The sequence below is a fragment of the Sparus aurata genome, chromosome 21 (assembly GCF_900880675.1).
Source record: "Sparus aurata chromosome 21, fSpaAur1.1, whole genome shotgun sequence".
Classification (NCBI taxonomy): domain Eukaryota; kingdom Metazoa; phylum Chordata; class Actinopteri; order Spariformes; family Sparidae; genus Sparus; species Sparus aurata.
The window spans coordinates 23348387-23369198 of record NC_044207.1 but is presented as its reverse complement, the minus strand read 5'-3'; the positions used below and the strand labels follow the sequence as shown (position 1 = coordinate 23369198).

Genomic DNA, 20812 nt, shown 5'->3' with positions numbered 1-20812 from the left:
ATTAATAAATGGTTTACTACACAATATAATGCAGTTGTGAGCAGATACAAGTACTTATTACTGTATTTGTAACTAACTGTGACACTTTGTTAACCGGCTGCTGGGCGCAAACAAAGAATGAACGACAAAATATTAAAACTCAGATGCTGTCATAATACAGAAATACTTCACTGTACGTCAGGGATGGAATGTAACTAAGTACATTTACTCAAGTACAGTAATCAAGTACAATTTAAAGGTACTTATTTTCGGCTGTTTTAAGCTTCCAGTCCACCACGAGCCTGAAGCAATATTGTAGTGTTTTTTTTTACTCTACTACATTTACTAAATGAAATAACTTTAGCAGTTATTTTGCAGATCGCATGTTGCATCTAATCCAAAGTTAAACATGTTAAAGTCAGTTTATATTTTCAGCAACAGGATGAAAATCAAAACTGATTCCAATAATTAGAAAAATGCTGAATATCGGAACCGATTCATTTAAGTGGCATTTTAACACAATAACTTCCCTCTTGTTAAGTCTTTTGGGTTGTTTGCTGCGTTAATAAACACTTAACAGGCTCAGATCTGTTCACAACTGCATTATACTGTCAGACCGTTTTTTTTTTTTTTTTCCGTTCCGTTTTCTTTTTTCCGCTTCTCCGTGAGGGTGGCGGGATGTTGCCGCTTTTCCCCCCTAAGGGGTTGCGGGGCTTACTGGGGCCAAATCCAGTTTCATTCTAGGGGCGTAGGCCAGGGTTCACCCTGAATGAGTCGCCAGCTCATCGCAGGACCCTTAGGACCCTTAGGACCCTTACATCGCAGGACCCTTACTGATGGCAGTGGCTGCCTTCACACAAGGTGCCAACTGCACATCAGGAGCAACTTTGGGGTTCAGTATCTTGCTCAAGGATACTTCGACATGTAGCTCAGTCCCGCCCTGGGGAGCCGGGATTCGAACCAGTGATCTTCTGATCACCAGTCAACAAGCTCTACCCACTGAGCTAGCCTACATATAAAAACAAGGGGACGTTACCTAAAACGTATCTGTGCCTGAAACAAATCAGCAGTCACGGTGAATGTGGGGCTTTTCTGAGCTGTCCTGTGTTTCTCTGTTATTGCTGCTGTGTTATAATGTGTCAGCAACAAAACACAGGCGAGGTCAGATTATCCTCATGTCTCTCTCTTGTCATCACAACATGATTTTTTTTTTAAAGGGGTGTTTGCTTTGTGTTTCCTTCACATCAGACTGACAGGAGATCTCCACGCGTGAACCCTCCGTGTGCGTCCTGCCTGTTGAACGTGCTCACAGTGACCGCAAATTAAAACAGAGTAAAAGAAGAATTTAAAAATAAAACAAAAAATGAGCTGCAGTGCTTTGTGAGGAGAGCTGCTGCAGGTTACTGTGTCCTGATCTTGGCTGCGTGAGGAGGAGGAGGAGGAGGAGGAGGGTGGATGTGACACCGCCTTGCGTTGATGACGCTCGCCATCGGGAGACATTTGGACAGCCCGTGTGAAACCCGTCCGCCGAGCAACAAATGGTGCGTCTGATCCGGAGACCTGATGCTGGAGTTGGGAGCGTGTTTCCACCGACTGCGTGGCTTTAACGATCCCCTGCAGAAGCTGCGGCGGGAGGACGAACGGCGCGGTGTCATCTGTTGATCGGATTGGAGACAATTAAGCGCATTATGATGAGCCGCCGCGGTCCGACATCCAGGTAGGTACCGAGAGAGGAGGAGGAAGGAGGAGGAGGAGGAAGGGGGGAGAAAACAAGCCTGGTTGGAGCCGAGGGTGCGCACAGAGGGCAGGGAGCTGCTGGTGTTTACCCGCTGCAGGGAGGGATGGATGGAGGGATGGATGGATGGAGAGATGGATGGAGCTGTTGGGATGCAAGATGCAGATGGAGACCCCAGAAGGGTTGCCAGGAAACCCGCTGCAGCATCCGCGCCGTATCCCCTCCACCTCCCCACCACCCATAATAATTGCAGGATACAGGCCTGCACACATCATCAATGGCGGGGTGATGTGTCGCCTCAGAAAAAAAAAAAAAAAAAAATCACCTTCAGAAAAACAAAAAACAACAACAAAAAAAAAAAAACCACATCAGCACTGCAGCCTTCCCTGCGCTCACACAGGCTGCGGTCACACACCACCCGACCCCACTTGTTGGTCCCGTGGAGGCTGATATCCTCTGCAGGGAGGGAGCGGACAGAATCATTCAGACACCTCCGGCAACTTCATAATAATCTGCTGCCGCCAGCACGTGTTGTTGATCAGGATGGAGGCCAATTAAGCAGCGTGTGTGAGCTGCAGCAGAGGAGGAGGAGGAGGAGGGTGGTGATCAGCTGATCAGCACGGTGGAGAGAAGAGGGTTTTTTTTTTTTAAAGAAAAGCAACATCACACAGATTTACAGCTTCAGAGAGGTCAAATCATGAACAGGTGCAGGGTTATGAAACAGAGGAGGGCGAATTAAACAACCAGGTAGATGATTGTTTTCGCTGTTAAAGGATGAGTTCGCCCCAAAATTGGAAATTCACTCACCCTGCTGGAAAAAAAACAGCATAGACCAGCACCAAAACACAACATATGCTGGTCTTGCTGGTGAGTGCTGGTTTTGATGCTGGTCTATGCTGGTTTTTCCAGCAGGGCATTGTCTGCTCACAATGAAAAAAGTCTGGTGAGGTGTCTCAGTTCAGAAAAAAATTCTCGAGCTTCACGGCAGAATGGTCCTGCAAGTGTTCTGAAGTAGATGGGGACAAAGAAATGACTCCGTACTTTTTGACCTGTTGTGATCCAAGTCTCCCGAAGCCACGAGATCCCAAAAAGCCGTTATTTACATGGTGTGGTGCACGCGGACGCTTTTAGCGTAGCGGCTACAGTGAAGACTTCGGCTTGAAATAGTGTTTGAATAACGTCTTTTCAAATCAATTTGGGATCTCGAGGGCTTCGGGGCTTTATGTTTAGTTTTTTTTTACGTTTTAAAACAAGTCCCCATCTGCTTCAGCTGTGCGGCAGAACGCTGCAGCACTGTTTTGCTATGAAGCTGCAAAAATGTTTTGTGGCCTATGAAACTTATCCTGACTTCCTGTCAGCGTTGAGGGTGAAGAAGATCATTTCCTGCTACCTTTTTTTTTTTACGCTTAATTTACCCTTTAATTAATCCATCAATCCTTCTCCTAGACATCATTCAGAAACATACACGTTTTTTCCGAGGGATGACTGCAAATGACTCGTTGTGTTCAAGATATTTGCTCAGAAAAAAAAAAAAAAAAGTTTGAGGCCGGAGGTTAAAATGTTGCATTCTGGCTCGATAAATGACTAAAACCCATTAATCATTTATCAAAACTGTTGCTGTCCTCTGTTGACTCATCTACTGACTGATCTTTAAACCAAAAAAAAACCTGCCTCGACAGATGAGCTGGACCAAATGACCGCCATGTGTGACCTACATATATACCGTCCACAGCTGCGGCTCCTGACCTCTGGGTCGTGACCCCTCTGCTGGGTCACGAGAAACAAATCTGAGCGGTCAAGAGACGATTAACAAGAGAGAGAAGAGGAAAATAAGTTTTCCTGCTTGATTATTGATATTGATTAGATTGTGATTTTTGTGATTTTGAATAAAATTACCAGTCAAGAGAGACAGAAGAGGAAAAAAAATCAGTGTTTGGCAGAATTTAAAGACACATTTGACCACTAATGTAACAAATGCTGCTAACTGGTATCCGACCCGACATGATCTTCACCTCTAAGACCGCCTGCAGTCGTTCTATAGCTCAAAGTCAAAGCGAGCCTTATTTTTTAAATTCTTTTTTAGACACGATCTAAGGAGGTGAGCTGTCGGTGGAGCCTCAGGAGGGAGCCCAGCAGAGCTCCTCATGCTGAACATGTGTGCCGCAGTGTTGATCAGCGCTGAGCATGAGGGACGTCAGCAGTGCTCGTTTGTTGCAAATTCAACATCAGTGTTATTCTCTCCCCCTCTATGCGTCACTGATTTTACCAGAGCCCGTCGAGAGCCTACTGTTTAGTACCACTGCAGCATTTATAGTAGTTAGTTATTCTGGATATACGGAGGTTCTTTAGGGAAAAAACATAATACTTAATACTTATGTTAAATGATGATTTTGTTCTCTTAATACCCTATAAAGCCTCCTGTAGGCCTGATGCAGATAGACAATGAAGCCAAGAAATTATAATAGGGAATCCTCTACCTGCTCTAATAGCCTATGCACACAGCACAGGTCTTATTACAGCTATAATATCTTTAATGTAAACATTGCTCAGTAGGCATATAGTGACAGAAGAGAGTCTTTCTGTAGGGCTATAGCCCTGGATGTTTTGCACTCCTAGCGACGCCCCTGGTGGGAGAGAAAACTTATAAATCACCGAACACAACGGGTTGCTTAAGAATTCAATATGAAAATCAGTCAAACCTGATTTATGTTGCACCTTTCAAACTAATTAAAATACAATTTGAAGTGCTTCAACGGTGGTTGGGAAATGCAGGGAATTAAAAATGGATTTAGAGACTCACGCTCACCAAGACAGCAATCAAATATGGGTAGTTAAACTAATAGGAGACAAAGAATAAAAGACGAATTGATGCGCGTGTCAGGAAATAATGACAGTGACGTGACATCCGAGGAGATTCAAAGCTGAGATTCTGTGTAGTTCAAGTGAAAACGCCACCAGAGCACCAACATTTAATCGATGAGCTTTAAACTATTGAATTAATGGCCAATTTTTTTATTTATTTTTTTGATAATTTAGTTCCTGGTTTAATTAATGCTTCTTAAATGTGAATCTTTTCTGGTTTCTTCACTCTCTAACTTTAACATTTAGATGCACCAGCACATCAAACTTTAGGTGTATTCAATGATAATAATAATGTTTTTAATTTGATTTATTTTATTCAAATATGTGTCAAATTTCTCTTTATTTAAAGCACAGCACATGCACGAAGAAACTGTAATAACCTCCAAATTATTTTTGACAGGTTACCTTTTCTGTTTCTGTTTCTGTTTTTGTTTAATGGGACCTGCTGAATTTACTGCTACGACCAGTGAAAATATTTAGTCACACTGGACTCTGAGCCATCTCCTCCGTGACAGTAGACTGAATGTTTTCGTTTTGTGGACAAAAGGCAATTCAGGACGTCGCCTGAGGGCATTGTGAAAACACTGAAGGAGATTTTCTGACATGTAACTGGAATCAGAATGTAAAACGAAGACAACTAGATTAAAGCTGATAAAAAAAACAATGAATAAGTAAAAGCAGCATCAGCTTCTTTTAGACAAAACGACGAATCGATTAATCGAGAAACATCATCATCGGTCGCAGCCGTAGTTGCCACATTTTCTCAAATCTGTCAGTGTAAAACATTCACTGTCATCTTTGACTCCAATAAGCCTTTAACACTTCTGTCTTAGCTGCTCTGGGAGCCAATCTGCTTAAGGATATCTGTCATGCACGTGTTGTGATCTGTGATCTGGCAACACGTCTCCTGCTGGTTGAAACACTCTCCTGCCTCTGAAAAAAGGAGACATTTTCCCAGCGGCTGCCATGCAGAGCCTGCACACATTCATCTGAGCCACCAGATCCACTATGTGTGCGTTCATTTCTCCCGGACATGCCGTTATAGTTAGGTGGCACTATCACTTCTTTTTTTTAATAGGGATCAGCAGCTTTGGGGTGAGCAGGCCGTGGCTCGGAGCTGCTTACCGGAAATCTGGTCACAGGCCATATGTTTGCCCGGTTGCATGGAGACGGTCAACGCTGTCTTTAAAACCCCCCGGCCATACAAACCGGTTTCGCCGGCTTACCGTGGCTTTGGCATCTGTGCGGTAAATGTAGGGCATGGCTGTTTGCTTGTCTGCCCCGGCGGTTTTAAACAAGCGAGCCCAGGCTGCGACTTGTAGTTGTGTTGCTCTGCTGCGCCGTGACAACATCTCTGCACTCTGTCCACGATGAGGCTGAGGTCGAGGAGTAGGGAGAGAAGGGAGAGACAGAGGGAGGAAGAGGTAGGTTCTTTTGTTGGGGTTTTCTTTTTTTTTTTTGGCACAGATGACAGAGCTGCGCGTTTGTCGGCGTGTTTGTCCCGTGATTCATATTTGATTTTGAGCTTTTTTCATTTAGAACACTATTAGAATGTCTCTCGCAGTGTAAATATTGGCAGAGTAAACATTTGCTGCACTTTGGGAAAAAAAAAAACATTGAAATAGCCGACTACTACTGCTGGATGGGACACACAGAACACACTGCTTAGTTGATGTTTTATTTATTCTAATTTAAACTCTCTCTCTCTCCTTCTCTCTCTCTCTGTCTGTGTTGCAGGTGAAATTCGAGGAGAGTGAAATGATTCCAAAGTCGGGAAAATCTCCAGCAGACTCCAGGAAAAGTGTCGGCATCCATGAGTTCGCAGCACTCGCCAGATCCTCCTTAAATGGTGATTTATTTTTTGGAACTTTCTCCGTTTTTACACTCAGATTTTGAATTTCGCGCCCTAACTCTGACCCCTCCCTCTCTCTCTCTCTCTCTTTCTCTGTGTTTCCAGGTATCTCTCAGGCAGTGAGGGACCATGTGACCAAGCCCACCTCCCTGGCTCAAGGCCGGGTCGCCCACCTCATCGAGTGGAAAGGTTGGCCCAAGCCTGCCAACCCGCCGCCGGTTCACACCCACCTCAGCTCCTACTGCCACCTGACTGAAGGAGAGAAGGAGGCCCGGTTCGCTGCAGGTACTCATCCCTGTGACCCATAATGACACGTTTTGAATCTTATTTTTTCACAACCTGCTGTCACTTGGTTGTTTGGCCGTCTCTTCACTGAGTCGCTTTAGCTGCAGCATCATCTCCTGACAGGCTCCCACCTTCTGTCATACACCTAATCCCCCTAAAACTCCTGTATGTCGGCGGGTCCGCCACGCCCACCGCGCTGTCTCTTGGGTGACAGCTTGTCTTGGCAGCAGATGGTGGCCTATTAGACACTCTCCCAGAACACTTCACTGCCCACCAACGGTACAACGGCTCCTGTTGTTTTGCTGTGACTCATCCTTTTTCTGGCGCCGGGGACATCGGCACAGTTTGATCAAGACGGAGGGAGAGGGAGAGGTAGAGGGAGAGAGAGTGGGGTTCATAGTGAGTGTGCATCCTGTATTAACTCTCTCTTGTATCTTTTTCTTAGCATCTTGATCAATTCTCCAAAGTAAAACACTTTATCCTGCATTTAAGAGGCGAACAGAGCAGGAGAAGCTGATTAAATATCGACGTCAGCTATTGTGATACTCAGTGAATCTTGTGAGTCACTTTTTAAGAAAATAAAACAGAATTTTGTCACATTTTGGACTGCTAGTCAGAAAAAATGAGCAACTTAAGTGTCTGACTTTGAGCTCTCATTATTGTGATGAGCGATTTTTCCCTATTTTCTAGATATTTCCATATTTTTTAGACAACGCTATTGATTAGAACATACTAGGCTGTTCCTAAAACTGATTGAAAGGGACGCATGGAAACAAAAGCCCAACATAATCAAAACCACAACTCAGTGCTGCAGCTGTGTTCCCCTCGCTCTGTTTTAGCTCCTGTCCCTTTAAGACCCCCCCCCCCTCCTGTACACCCTGTGTGCTCTGATTGGTCAGCTCGCACGCGTCTGAGCCAGTAGAACATGGCAACGATGCTAGATCAATTCTTACGTGCCAAACTAGCAGCAAGGCAAAAATATGTGACCTGATGACGTAATGTGATGTCATGAAGTCACAGAGTTACAGGCGGGACTACTGATGAGGCGTTTTAGGAGCAGTGTTTTCTGTGGGAGAGAGGAGCTTCTGTTGGTGCGGACTTTGAGTTTTTATACTGAAGGAGAGTGAAGACACAGAAAAAGCACAATAGGGTCACCTTGGAAAAAAAAGTTGCATAGTGAACCTTTAATTAGCGCTGCCCCACCCCCTTTAATGAGTCACAGGACGAGTCTGAGGCATCCAGAGATGATTAGCAGGATGCAAAAGCAGAAAAGACACTTTTCTACTGCAGGATTAGTGCTTATTTTCAGACTCCACTGTGATCTTTTCTTTTTCTAAATTGTCAGTTTCACACATTCAGTCATGTCTTCATTTGAAAGGGTCACAAGCCCGACAAAGTTTCTGCATTAATTAATTAATTTGACCTGTGTTCCTGCCAGGAGTGGCCGAGCAGTTTGCCATCGCTGAGGCAAAGCTGCGCGCCTGGGCGTCTGTGGATGATGACGACGTGGAGGACTTCAACAACGAAGAATCCCACGCCAACGGACAGCCTCTCACCTCCATCCAGAGCTCAGGTAGCCACGGTCGCCGCCATTTTGATCATTTTCATCTCATTCCACTCTTCATTCCTGCATCATCACTGACAGAATGCCTCATCTTCCCTCCCCCTCCCCCCACTATCCATCCATTCATCCCCAGGTGTTCTGACTTTTTGCTCCTCCCTCAGACACCGCCACAACCAATCCTATCACAGGACCGCCATGTCAGCCTGAAGTTGATGGCAGTGAGGCTCCGCCCCCTGACAGTCCCCTGGGCTCCAGCAGCAGCAGCAGCAGCAGCCGCCAGCTCTGTGGTAGATCTGCGTCTCATAATGACCCACATTCATCCCAGACCAATTCACCTACTTTACCCAGCGACTGCATGAGCCCCTTCCTGGAGGAGGAGGAGGAGGAAAAGAGTCTGGGTGGTCACGAGAAGCAGCATATTACTTCACAGGAGCAGAGCAGCGAGGTCTACATCCACCTCAAGCCCGAGTGGAGGCCTCGAAGCAGGAGCAGCAGGTTCGACTCCTGCTACTCCACCTCCGAGTCTCCTGGGGAGGATGAGGAGGAGGACGAGGAGGAGGACGGCAGCGTGTTCCACGAGGTCCGAGTGTGGCACTGCAGAAGCTTCTTCTCTTCTGACCGCACCTCCTCTGGAGTGGCGTCCTTCGACGAGGAGGAGGAGGAGAGGGATGAAGAAGAGGAGGAGGAGAAGGAGGGGAAGGAGTTCTTGATGTGATGTGACGTCCATCTTTATGTCTCTGTGTTGATTGACACGATCTGTTCCGCTTTCACTGTTGACCTCTCTCCACCTCCTCCTCTTCTTCCCCGCCTCCTTTCCTCTGACCCTCTCCACTCGCTGCCTTCTGTCCTCTCCTCCTCCGGGCCTTTCATGCACTGACCTCGTCCACCGTTTCTCGCTGCTGTAAACAGTATATGTATATATATATCGGAGAGTTCAACCAGAATGTAAAACTGTTGTTCCAACTGAGTTTTGTACATTTGTGTGAAGAGTCATGTGTTGCTATTGCGTCAGTTTTCTATGGATATTTTGTAGTGTTGTTTTTTCCTGGGTCATGCTGTGTCATGTGGGTTGGGCTATGTTTGATACTGAGTGTCTGAATGTCCTGCATAGATAAACATGAGTTGTGTTTTTTTTTTGAAGGAGGACTCTGTGACTTTTTTGTTTCTCTCCTCAACAAACACAAACTGAACACACAGGAAGCAGCAGTGGAAGAAGTACTAAGATCATTTCCTCAAGTGAACCTATCAGTACCGCAGTGCAGAGTAAAGAACAGAAGCATTAAAACATACTTAATACACTCAAAGTAAAGCACTGATATTGCAGAATGACCCATTTCAGAATAATGTAGGCCAACATCATTTTCGCGGATCATAATCTGTAATTTGGTGGATTATGGCATGTGTGATTTTAATGTCGGAGCTGTTAAAGTTGGAGCTAATTTTAAATACTTTATATGCTGTTCTGTAGCTCCAAAGGTAACTGCACCTGTTTAACACATGAACGTGTATTTACAGGTGTTGGTGAGTACCACTACACATGTGGAAAAAAAGGAGTATAAAGTCTTTTGTGGCTGCATGTTATAATGTAGTTGCATTGTGGGTAACATAGGCACCACGTTTTGGAAAGCATTACACTCCATAACACTGTTTGACCCACAATCCAATAGTGATATATTTAAAAAAAACTTTATTGATATAGCACTTTTCTAAATAAGGTAACAAAGTGCTTCACAGAAAATGAAAAAAGAAACAAGAACATACGACGGCTAAAATCAACACAGATGAAGAGGCACGGTTTAAAAAGAGGCTGCAAATACAACAACAGGATTATAAAACATTGTGGGATGATGAAGTTGAGTGAGAGTAAAATGATAAAAGCCACTATCTTATTTAAGATTCCCCAAATGCCTTCCCATGAAAGGTATTTTGTGACAGTATAAAAACTAAATTTCACATCTAGCCACCTTATTTTTAACCCCCATGATACCTTGTGCAAATGTTTACGCGATTTGCAATGCGTCCTGTAGGGGTGTGCCAAAATATCGATACTACGATATATCGCGATATTTCATCTTGAGGTACGTTATCGATACACTGGTGCCAAATATCGATATTTAAAAATGTAAAAAAAAATAAAAAAAAAAAAAATGTTTTTTTGTTTTTTTTTTGGCCCACCACCACCACCCCTCTTCGGAGGACAGATTTATCTTTATTCAAACATAGGTATATAACCAAATAAAATTTTAAAAATGGTTTAAGTAGCTCTGAAACCCACACATATAGATATTTAATGATAGTTGTAGTCAGTGTGTGTGTTAAGAAGAGACACTGTGCAATATACTCTTTGCTTACTTCGCTGTCATTCATGTGACATTGATTGACAATGTTTTGTAATTCCTGTGAAATGGATTCAGTGCAGTCAATAAATTCTGAATTTCTTCAGTGACACAGATATCGTGATGTATCGTGGATAAAATTTCTTGCAATATGTCGATTATCGCAGAATCGCTGTATCGTGATATTATCGTTATCGAGGGCAAAATATTGTGATGGTATCGTATCGCGAGGTACCTGGTGATACCCAGCCCTACAATTAATTCAATGGTTGTATTGTCGTATTCACTCACAAGATGTCACCAAAATCACATTGTCCCTTTTAAAATCTTTCAGAAAATGATGTAAGTGTATCGAATCGTATTGTTGGCTGAATATCGTAATATATATCATATCGTGAGCTGAATATCGTATCGTGAGATTAGTGTATCGCTACAGCCCTAGCGTCCTGTCACTTAACCCCAACAGACGTTTTCCATGATGACAAGCAGTAATCCTGTTTCCTGGCGTGATTGGCGCAGCGTATCATTCACTCATGAAGATCTAGGTTAGTGACTTTATCAAGTTAATACTACTGAGACTATAATTATTGCTTAGCCCACTTAGTCTAAGCTTCTGAAGCCTTGAAAGTGCTGCCGGTCAGTTATCACGATACCTCGTTACTTACACCAGTTCCACCGAGAGGCAGCCGCGTCGTCGGTAATCAGGAAACCCGCGGGTACATCAGAACCAGAGATATCACCTTTTATATTCCACACATTCACCTTCCTTCTCCAAACCTGGAGCCGGCATTACCCACAATGCAACTTAACGACTGAATGACATCACTGGAGGCTATTTATCAGATTACATGTAGCTTCTTCTGGAGCCACAAAATATTTTATACCACTTTATATCACATTATGCAGTAAAAGACCTTTAAACACACTTTAATGTGTAGAATTCGTGGAGTTACCATTTAATCTATAATAATACATCCTTTTAGTTGATACGTTTTGTACTAAAGGTCCCGTATTTTATTATAGACCATGTCTAGGTGCTGTATAAATACTCTAAATATAACATTCAAACCACAGAGAAATGCAAATAAAACTTCAGACGCCATCAGGACTTCAGTGAGGTTGTGATGTCACAACTATACAGTCAAAAGCCTGTGAGGGCTGACCAATCAGAGCAGGCTGGGCTTTTAGGGAGAGAGTCCTTAAAGAGACAGCGTTCAGGCAGAGGGTGAATAGAGGTGCTGCAGTATTTTCTAGGCATGGAAAAATATGACAATTTCATGTGAGGATTATCCCGTCCAACCAAATTTTACAGTATTGATATATTATTCTGATAATCCATCAAATATTCTTAAAACTTTTGGGTTTTCATAAAAACTATACTTGTAATCACTTTAAACTCATATTTTTTTAGGACTCAAGTATTTTGATTGTGTCAGATTTTAGGGAAAAAAAAAACTAAAAAAATTAAATGTAAAAATCTTCAACAAATCATTAACTCATCATAAATCAGGTCTCCCTGCAAAAACAAAGGATAGAAATAATTGGTGATATCTCATCTCCCTGTCGTCTTTTGCTTTGGAATCCACAGTATTTACCCACATCTGATCTGACTTGTTTTTGCAGGTGACCACGATGTGTAACTGCATGTTCAGCCATGGTGACGGGCATTTCAAAATAAAACAGGAAACCAATACAGGATGAACGTCAGCGAGCAAGAGGATGTTGAATATCTTGATTCGCGATTATCCCGATAATGAAGATTCCCCACGATCAACTTCCTGTGGTTTTTTTTTTTTTTTTACAGACACTGTAAATAAAAGCATGAACCTGAAAATGAGAGTAAAATGGGGCGGTTAAAGTTACTAGTGACTCAATTCATCAGATAAATGAAGTGATGATTAAAAACGCAGACAAATATGATGATATGCGGCCGAGTGGAAATTCTTACCACTGCAAGGAAGAAACACAACTTCTCAACTTGTTGTTTTTTTTTAAAGGTGTTTTTTGTTCTTTTGTTAAATTTTAATCATTCACTCATGTACAAAAAACAATTTCATGTTTCTCTGAAAAATAACAATGGCTGTCGGATCTCAAATGCATAATTCTCCTATGTACAGTAGCGTGTGCGCAGATCTCGTCCGTGTATGTTCATATGTACAAAAGCATATACAGGCCAGTGCCATATAAAGGGAGATACTACAGACTTATTGCTTAACTAGATACGCTGCAAATTAGCTTATACACTCTCTACATTTAACTCCTTATACGTTTATCTTATATGGCGAGCACTACTTCACACTCTATATGCAGAACGGAAAAGTTAGGACGCTAATAAATCGTTGCACAAATGTTTACACGGACCCAAAAAAAAGAAAAAAAGAAAAAAGAGAACTGCGATGACGTCACGTAAGATTGAAGAAGATATGGCTCAAAAATCGTTGCGTGAAGCTAAAAATACTTTAGGTCGTAACAAGGACTCACACACACACACACTTTGCTCTACGACAGGTGTTTTGGGGGGTATCACTGTGCTTCAGACAGAAGTTACATTTCTCGACGTTGCATTAGAGGCCGGGCTGGATTAAGATACGTGTAACATATCACGGTGTTATTGAATATCTACAGGCCGTATACATGTGTGCGCTTAAGTGTATATATATGTGTGTGTGTGTGTGCTTAGTGTGCTCTGTACAACTTCCTGCATCCTCTCCGTTTAATTTCACTCTGAGCGTCAAAGTGTTGTTCCTTTTATCATGCTAGAAACACGTTAAACACAGTAAATTCACACAGCAACGAAAAATGCAGAGGCGAGCTCAAGTGGCGAGGACGACGCGTCTACGTTGGCCCCTGTCAAAAAGCCAAACAAGGCTACATGTGCAGGGGAAATTATACTCATGGTAATTACAATGTGCTTCATCGTTATTTGGAGCCCTGTACTAAACTCGGTGGACCTTTGGAAGCTGCCTTTGTCGTCATGTGAACAGTTTATTTGGGGGATTTTTTGGGGGGGGGCTGATATGACCCGACACAAATATTCAGTCGTCAAATATAAAAAAGAAAAAAGAACAAAGGAAATAGAAAGGCTACTGATAACGACACGGACAAACTAGTGATGACGCTGTTGCTGTTATATCACCTTTTACTGCATTATTACTGTAAATGTATTGCATATCAGCCAACACGTAACCAACACCGCTGCGTCTTTTCTGGCCCCTCGGATGTGTTAGTCCGCTGCTCGGGAATGTGCTCATTTGAATACTTTCCTCTGTTCTTCTGTGCTTGCTCGTCTGTTATTCACTCCTAACTCTGCCCCGTGTGCCTTATTTCCCTCCTCGTCATGTTTGAAGTCGTGTTTACAGGATGTTCTTTTGGCAAAAATAAAAAAAAATAAAAAATAGACTCAAATTATGTCAAAGAGTCTGGATCGGATTTGAGCATGGCAAGGAAAGTGTCAAAAAGTCTGTCTCTCTCTCGCACACAATCACACACACACACACACACACACACACACACACACACACATTTAAAAGATAAAGCTGGTGATATTCTGTATTTTTTTATATCGTTAACAAATCCCATGAATGCTGCAATGTATTCGAAAAAAAACTAAGACACATGACATCCGACATCGTCGCACTGGTTGACATGTTCCTGAATATAGCCTGAAAGTGGTCCCAGCTAATTTACCCTGTTTGAGTGACATGTGTTCATTCATCACAATGAATTTCGGGCACTACATGGTGAATATCCCACAAACAAAACTCTTTATTCTTGTCCGAGTGATAAAACCTTCAGTGTCCAGCTGTTTTTTTTAATGAAAATATATTGATTAAAATAATCTCACCTAAAAGGTCAATTTAATAGCTGCTCTCAACATTTCGATTAAACCACATCATTTCAAAAAACTGGTTACGTTTTAAAGGTCAGTCTTGACCTTGGAGGACCTGCAGCTCAGGTAATCAACACCTGCACCTTCTCTGACGACTGAGCAAACCCAGTTGCGAAAATCAAAACGTTGGCAGGTCAAGTTTCTACAAAATGTGTCATATCACGTTCACATTACACTTTTAAGACCTGACTTTAACATCAGGAGGTGGAGAAGATGCAGAGGCTTTTAGAGAACTTTTAAAAGTGGTGCTTTTTTATTCAGAGTTCCAGTTATAGATTTTAATTTAAATAAAGGTGCGGTATGTAAGAATTTCAGTTTAAAACATTCTAAAACTAAACTAAAATTATCAACATTCTGTAAAGAAACAACAGTTTTGATGTGATTTCGAAGACATTTTTGTATCGTGTGACAGGGATATCTACTGAAGTTAGCATGCTAATCACCTAGCCCCTAGCTGCATTCTACCTCAATAGGTGAAAGTCCAATAATGAACAACACCAACAATCCCAACAAGCTAACATGACTGCTAGCTACACGTTAAACTGAGCTTCCTTGCCAACAGTAGCTAACAGTTAGCAGCAGTTAGCGATTGCTCTGGTAATATGCTACTCCTGTTTATTTGAATTGAACAGGTGGCCAATTCTTACATACTGCACCTTTAATTTCTTAACAAATAATTGATGTTTGTTAAAAAAAAATATTTTAAGGAGGTAAATTTTAATCTGATGCGACCAGTTAAACTGTTAGGTCGCACTTGACAGATTTTTGGGTGCATGTGCGACAAAAATAGCTGCACCCCGGACCAATTGGAAGGTGTGAAGTCTAATACGGGAGCCTTTGAACAATGTTCGAGACTGTGTTTCAACATATGCAAGTGTGAAACCACTGGGTATTCTTAAAGACAGTTTCCAGACATGTTTTTGGCAACAAAACAAGGTGTTTTTCAGGATAACTCTGGACACTGAGCAATTTTTTTGATGACCAAAATGTGATCTTTTCCAAACCCTTACCAAGTGTTTTTGTGCTAAAGGCTAACCAGACCGAAGGCACAGCACTGAAACAAAATAAAGGAAATTGTTAATGTAGAAACTCAAAGTTGCAGCATATCCGTCATTTTTCACAAACGTCCATCCCCGTTTCCTGTTTAAGCTATACATTTATTTTTTGGTTTTGGTTTTTTGTTTTGAGTACTCCACTACCTTTTTTTATTCCATGACTTTTCCTTACCTGTCAAAGCCTGGAGCCTACATTACCTACAATGCAACTCACCCTCTGCCTCGAGCAGAGATGACGAGGGCTGGTATGCTCTATTCCTTCTAACTCTACAACCCCAGATTTTTAAACATATAGTTTAAATATGCAGCACTACTTCCCAAGACTCTGACGTGTAAAATCAGTAAGTTTAGGTCTCCAACAGGAATGAATGAGCCTCAGACAGGAGAGGAAAGTGTTAAGAGACAAATCAATTGTTGAGTTTTTGTCTTTTCATGGGATTTGTTGACAATACAAAAAAATATCACATAAACAAAACGTCCTTTATCTACACACTTTATCCAGGCATTTGCACAGTAACACGATACTAAATGTCACACTCTCACTCGCTCACTCAGGCCACAACAACGTTAGAAACACGGGTATCTAGGCTGGACTCGGAGGTGAGAGTGACCTCTACAAATGTAAGAAACGTCAGCATTCATGAGGCGACGGTATGGATCCCCTCTGATCATTCTGATTGGTCCTCAGTGTGGACGGGGCTACCCTCACCCTCAGGTTCTGATAGGTCCTTGTTGGGAGACGGACTCCCCTGTTCTTCTTGCTCCATTGTTTGGTCCAGCTCAGGAGTTTGGGCAGGGAGGTCATAGTCACAGGCCAGCTCCGACTCCTCAGTGTGGGAGGGGCTGCAGTCAAAAGTAAACTCCGATTGGTCCTCTGTGAACGAGGGGCTTTCTTGGAGCACCAACTCCGACGACGGACTTGTGGCGTCGCCGGGGCTGGTTTCCAGCTGCAAATTCGTTGTGTCCGAAAAGTTGACGGGGATCTCTTTGTACTGGAGATCTGGTTGTTCCTCCACGTCGGGAGGGTTGGGCTCCCGTGGCAATGAGAGCCCCCTGTGGCGGATGCACAGCTTGTGCAGTTCTGTTACTTCGGACACACTTGTGCTGTTCCCACAGTCACGGAAACTGGCCAACGGAGGGCGCACTTTAACTCCGGTCACTGTCACTGAGCCCTCTATGGCCTTGCGCAGCTGGAGATAGAGCCACAGCCAGCAGGAAGAAAAAGAGCAGAGCCGATGAAAGTGGGGAAAAAAAAGAGATGAAAAGGATGGATTAATGATCGTATAAAGAAAATATTCTCATATCAGAAGCATTTATCGAAGGATGATGTGCACGCTCACCTCTTTGAGAGAGACCACTCCGACCAGACGTCCCATGCTGGTCACGTAGGCGTGATCCAGACCCAGCAGAGAGAAGATCGTGTGGGTCTGTGGAGGAAGAGAGATGGGTCATGGCCTGGATACAGACTCGGGGAGGGGCTTCATTTGCATTTTAGATCAACGTTATGGAAAATGTCACACCAGGATCAGACAACATGATATTTTTGCCTTTAGAGATGTCACTGTGAGGGCAAGCTACACTTCTGACACCAACAAACCGCGAATGTAATCGTATTTTTATGAATGAAACGATTCAAGGTCACTCTGCGATGAATGTCAGCTCCATCTTCCCAGGTGGGAAGACAAGAGCGAGTGTACGTTTTTCCCGGTGTGTTGCTGTACCAGGGAGGGGGCTTTAGATGAATTATAGCTCCGTTTACAACACATTAAGTCGGCTGCTTGCTCACTGTCTATGGCTGAAAAACAACCTATATTTTACGTTAAGTAATGCAAAAAACAACACTCAAAGCTTCAGCATAGTATTTCTCTGACCTTATGATATGATTATAACAAGCGCTTCACTTAAAGTACGCGCTGTGTGGGAAGCACACACTCATACATATCAAATGAGAACAGAACAGCTGATTTCAAGCAGACTGGGTCAATGATGCTGCTTAGAGCTGCTCGAAATCTCAAAATGCCAAGGACAGGGACCTCAATGCTTTCTTTCCTATCTCCTTCAGCAAAGGACACACTGGACCAATGAAAGTAAAGGCAATAATGACACCACAACATTCCTTGCGGTCCTAATCCAAGTGCAGTCGGATCCTCTTAGCGCCTCAGTTGTCTTTTCCTAACTCCTCATGGATTCTCCTTCACATCTTTCCTTTACCTCATAACTGTTTCCACTGAGTTCAGGGAAAAGTGTTTAGGAAAAGTTGCAGGAGACAATGTTTTTGACTAATACACCACAGCGAAGGACCCAACGGGGACCCAGCATCACCCCGCAATTTCGGGTGGCTGCAGCTGAACATCTGAAGGGTTGACGTCCCAAACAACATGGTTGAAGTTGTCAAAGAAGGCGAGAGAAGGCAAATAATTTCAGACACACTAGTCTGAATTTCAGGACATTGAGAGGCATCCCAGATGATGCTTCGGTTGCGTTCCACGATGTCCGCAAGAGCAGTGGTGAAATGTAACTTACTACATTTACTCAAGTACTCTACTTGTACAAAAGTACAATTTTGATGTACTTATAGCAGAACATTGATATAATCAAGTTGTGTACATCATATTTCTACTTCACACTAAATATGGAAATATTCTACTTTTTACTCCACTACATTTTATCTGATCAGATTCAGATTATATCAACAACAAATAAATTATCAGAGTCAGGCCAGAGTTTATCGAGTCAGGCCATCATCAGACTGCTTTTGTGCAGTCTGATCCCGTCATTAGTAAAGTATTGAAACAACAGTTACAAAAATGATTATTTTCATGTGTCATTAGCTCCATTTCCAGGCATTTTTTCACACCACGTCAACATGATAGATAAACTTTGCATTAAATGTGACACTTCACTTAAATGTTTGTTTTTTTTTTTTATCAATGTTTCTGCTGATTTTGAACCTTATGTAGAGATGTTTGCTCCACCAGCTGGAAGGGGGCGGGATCAATCTTGCAGTTCTTGAAATCCACCGGCTCGTCGAGCTGCTGCTCCTCCCACTCCCCAATCTGCAACGAGACGGACGACACGACAGAAAACGTATAAACTCTGCATTTCAAACGCTCATTCTCGTACATTTCCTGTTTGGTGCGAGCCTCACCTCTGATGGAGTCATGCAGTCTTCCACTTCAGTCGAGTCCTAAAAGACAAAACGGAGTCAGACATACGTTTTCCTTCTACATATGTACATACAAAGTAAGATTTTACACCAAAACTCCAGTTGGTACACTAAATATACATAGTGTACCAACACATACACAATGTAACTTGATGAATCACTTAGATGTAGAGTTTCTGAGGTAAAGGTGAGGGAAAAGTTTGGTTCATGGGTCAAACGCTTCACCTAAATACCCAGAAACAACAACAGCAATCACAGCATTAACTTTAAGAGTCAACCGCCTTAAAATCAAAACACAAAACAAAGTCTCAAAAAACACAGGATCACACAACCAAACACGCAGAACATCACCAGCAGTTTATTGAGTCAAAGCTGATTAAACATTTCGTCTCAACACTTGACGTTGAAAAGACAATTACACCTCTCTTACACACTTTCTCTCGCTCTCTCTGCAAAGCCACTCTAATGCTTCGGTTGGTGCACCACAAATATTTTGGTCCTGCGCTCACTACGTGCGTGTCGCAAGGCAACGGTTACTAAGCAACAGTCTCTAGGCGGCAGACAATCTTACCGCCATGGAGATCCTCACTCGTTTGGGCTTTCTTTTTTCAGGAGGAGCCGGACCAGCCGGGCTCTTCCAGTCGGGGAGAGAAGGCATCAACACAGCACAACATTAACATAGCATCAGCGAAACTGGACAGTTTTACCCCCTTACATGGTGTCATGGCAACATTGGATCCCAGTCTGACTTCTGCTGGGAGAAGTCCCCGTGATGTGAGCACAATGTTGCTGAAAGGGTATAATTACCACACCACAGATGAAGGTGAGGGCACAAACTCTGCACGAGAAGCCCAATGCTCATAAGACATTGGATGGTAGATCCACGGCCAGAATTAAAAGGTTTTTGAACACCTTATATTTGAACATTTTTGTTAAGCAATTCTGGCCATTATATTTTCCCTTGAACGTCCCCTTAGGTAGCTTTAAGATCATCTCATTCCCTTATATTTCACACTGTCTGACAGTCATATAATATACTACTAACACAGCTTGTTCCAGCTCTTCATTAAAGCTGCCCTGTAGAAAAGATTCCCAAACTGTTCCTGCAACAGAGCCGTGGTTTTTTTGGTTTCCAGGAAAAAACAACTCAGCAGCTAAATTGCCATGAAAATTTTGTTTAAACATTCATGACCCCTGAGGAGGAATTATAATAACTCTGTTGATTCTTTGATCTTTCATTTGGTGCAGGGGCCAAAACTTTCTCCCTTTGAAGGTGAAAACTAGAACTGAACAGTGGGCCGCAGCGAGGACCTAAGCTGTATTGATATGATTCAAAATGCTACGAGGGTCCCAAGTTCCCTTCACTGACCGACTTCCGACAAGGCGTCACTTCCTTTCCAATGCCCCTAGTGGAGGGATCCTACAGCCTGACTATTTAAAAAGCATTTTTACCTCACAAAAACATAAACACAGCATTAACATCATTATAACTTTTAAAATGAATTTCACTATTATTTTGTTTGTGTGTTTGTTTTTTTGCTTGCTGGTAACATCTGGTGCCCAAATTGAACCTTATTGCGGGGCAATCATCGGGTCAAGCTATATATCTGTCCAATGCTTCTGTTCATGGTAAAATACCTGTCAAACGATAGCATGCTAACAAGCTAAACTAAGACGGTGACAATAGAAAACATCATACTGGTTGAGCATCATGTGTGCATTGTCATAAGAAAATGTTAAGCTGACGTTGGCATATTGCTCAAGGGAACGCTGTACAGCTTCACAGAGCTGATAGAAATCACATGGAACTGGACTGCAAACACTGATAGCACCTTGAATTACGACTAGTGTCCGGCGGATATGTATATATATGTATATACAGCATAAGTGTATATCATCTGATTTCTGAATTTCTGTATCCCTCATGTCAGAATCAGCCTCAAAAATCAAGTATCTGTCTTTTGTCTTTACTTGTCAAGACTATCTGCCCCGTCATAAGGTCTGATTCGCAGATATTGCCCTGATGATATTTACAGCGCAAATACGCCCATGAAGTTTTGCAGCTGGATGCAACTCTCAGTTCCCCTTT

The 20812-nt window shown here is 42.8% G+C and overlaps 2 protein-coding genes across 10 annotated transcripts in view; one reads left to right on the top strand and one right to left on the bottom strand.

Annotated features, from left to right (window-relative positions):
• The first annotated feature begins 1420 nt into the window (after positions 1-1420).
• Positions 1421-9417, top strand: fam131aa (family with sequence similarity 131 member Aa). Of its 2 annotated transcripts, none has more exons than XM_030401668.1 (5): positions 1421-1696; positions 6314-6425; positions 6534-6713; positions 8152-8286; positions 8439-9417. In XM_030401668.1, the coding sequence occupies exons 2-5, from the start codon at positions 6335-6337 to the stop codon at positions 8990-8992; spliced, it is 960 nt and encodes a 319-aa protein (XP_030257528.1). In that variant the 5' UTR covers positions 1421-1696; positions 6314-6334; the 3' UTR covers positions 8993-9417. The 2 variants fall into 2 exon arrangements, with proteins under 2 accessions (XP_030257528.1, XP_030257527.1); XM_030401667.1 differs by lacking the exon at positions 1421-1696 and adding an exon at positions 5785-6000.
• A 3174-nt stretch (positions 9418-12591) lies between these two features.
• Positions 12592-20812, bottom strand: part of clcn2a (chloride channel, voltage-sensitive 2a) — a 52915-nt gene continuing 44694 nt past the window's right edge. For 7 of the 8 annotated variants that reach the window (XM_030403381.1, XM_030403382.1, XM_030403376.1 and 4 more), the window contains 5 exons: positions 19295-19357; positions 18706-18744; positions 18509-18613; positions 16898-16984; positions 12592-16747 (listed from right to left, as the gene is read on the bottom strand). In XM_030403381.1, the coding sequence (XP_030259241.1) occupies positions 16226-16747; positions 16898-16984; positions 18509-18613; positions 18706-18744; positions 19295-19357 (816 nt within the window). In that variant the 3' untranslated portion in view covers positions 12592-16225. The remainder of the gene's footprint in view (positions 16748-16897; positions 16985-18508; positions 18614-18705; positions 18745-19294; positions 19358-20812) is intronic. The other variant, XM_030403383.1, reaches the window with a different exon arrangement.

What these genes read in the sequence shown, in the direction of transcription:
- fam131aa (XM_030401667.1), top strand. Translation starts at nt 5,947, where the DNA reads ATGAGGCTGAGGTCGAGGAGTAGGGAGAGAAGGGAGAGACAGAGGGAG. An exon ending in AGAGACAGAGGGAGGAAGAG is followed by an intron (nt 6,001 to 6,313) that starts GTAGGTTCTTTT and finishes TCTGTGTTGCAG; the next exon opens with GTGAAATTCGAGGAGAGTGA. An exon ending in CACCTCCATCCAGAGCTCAG is followed by an intron (nt 8,287 to 8,438) that starts GTAGCCACGGTC and finishes CTCCTCCCTCAG; the next exon opens with ACACCGCCACAACCAATCCT.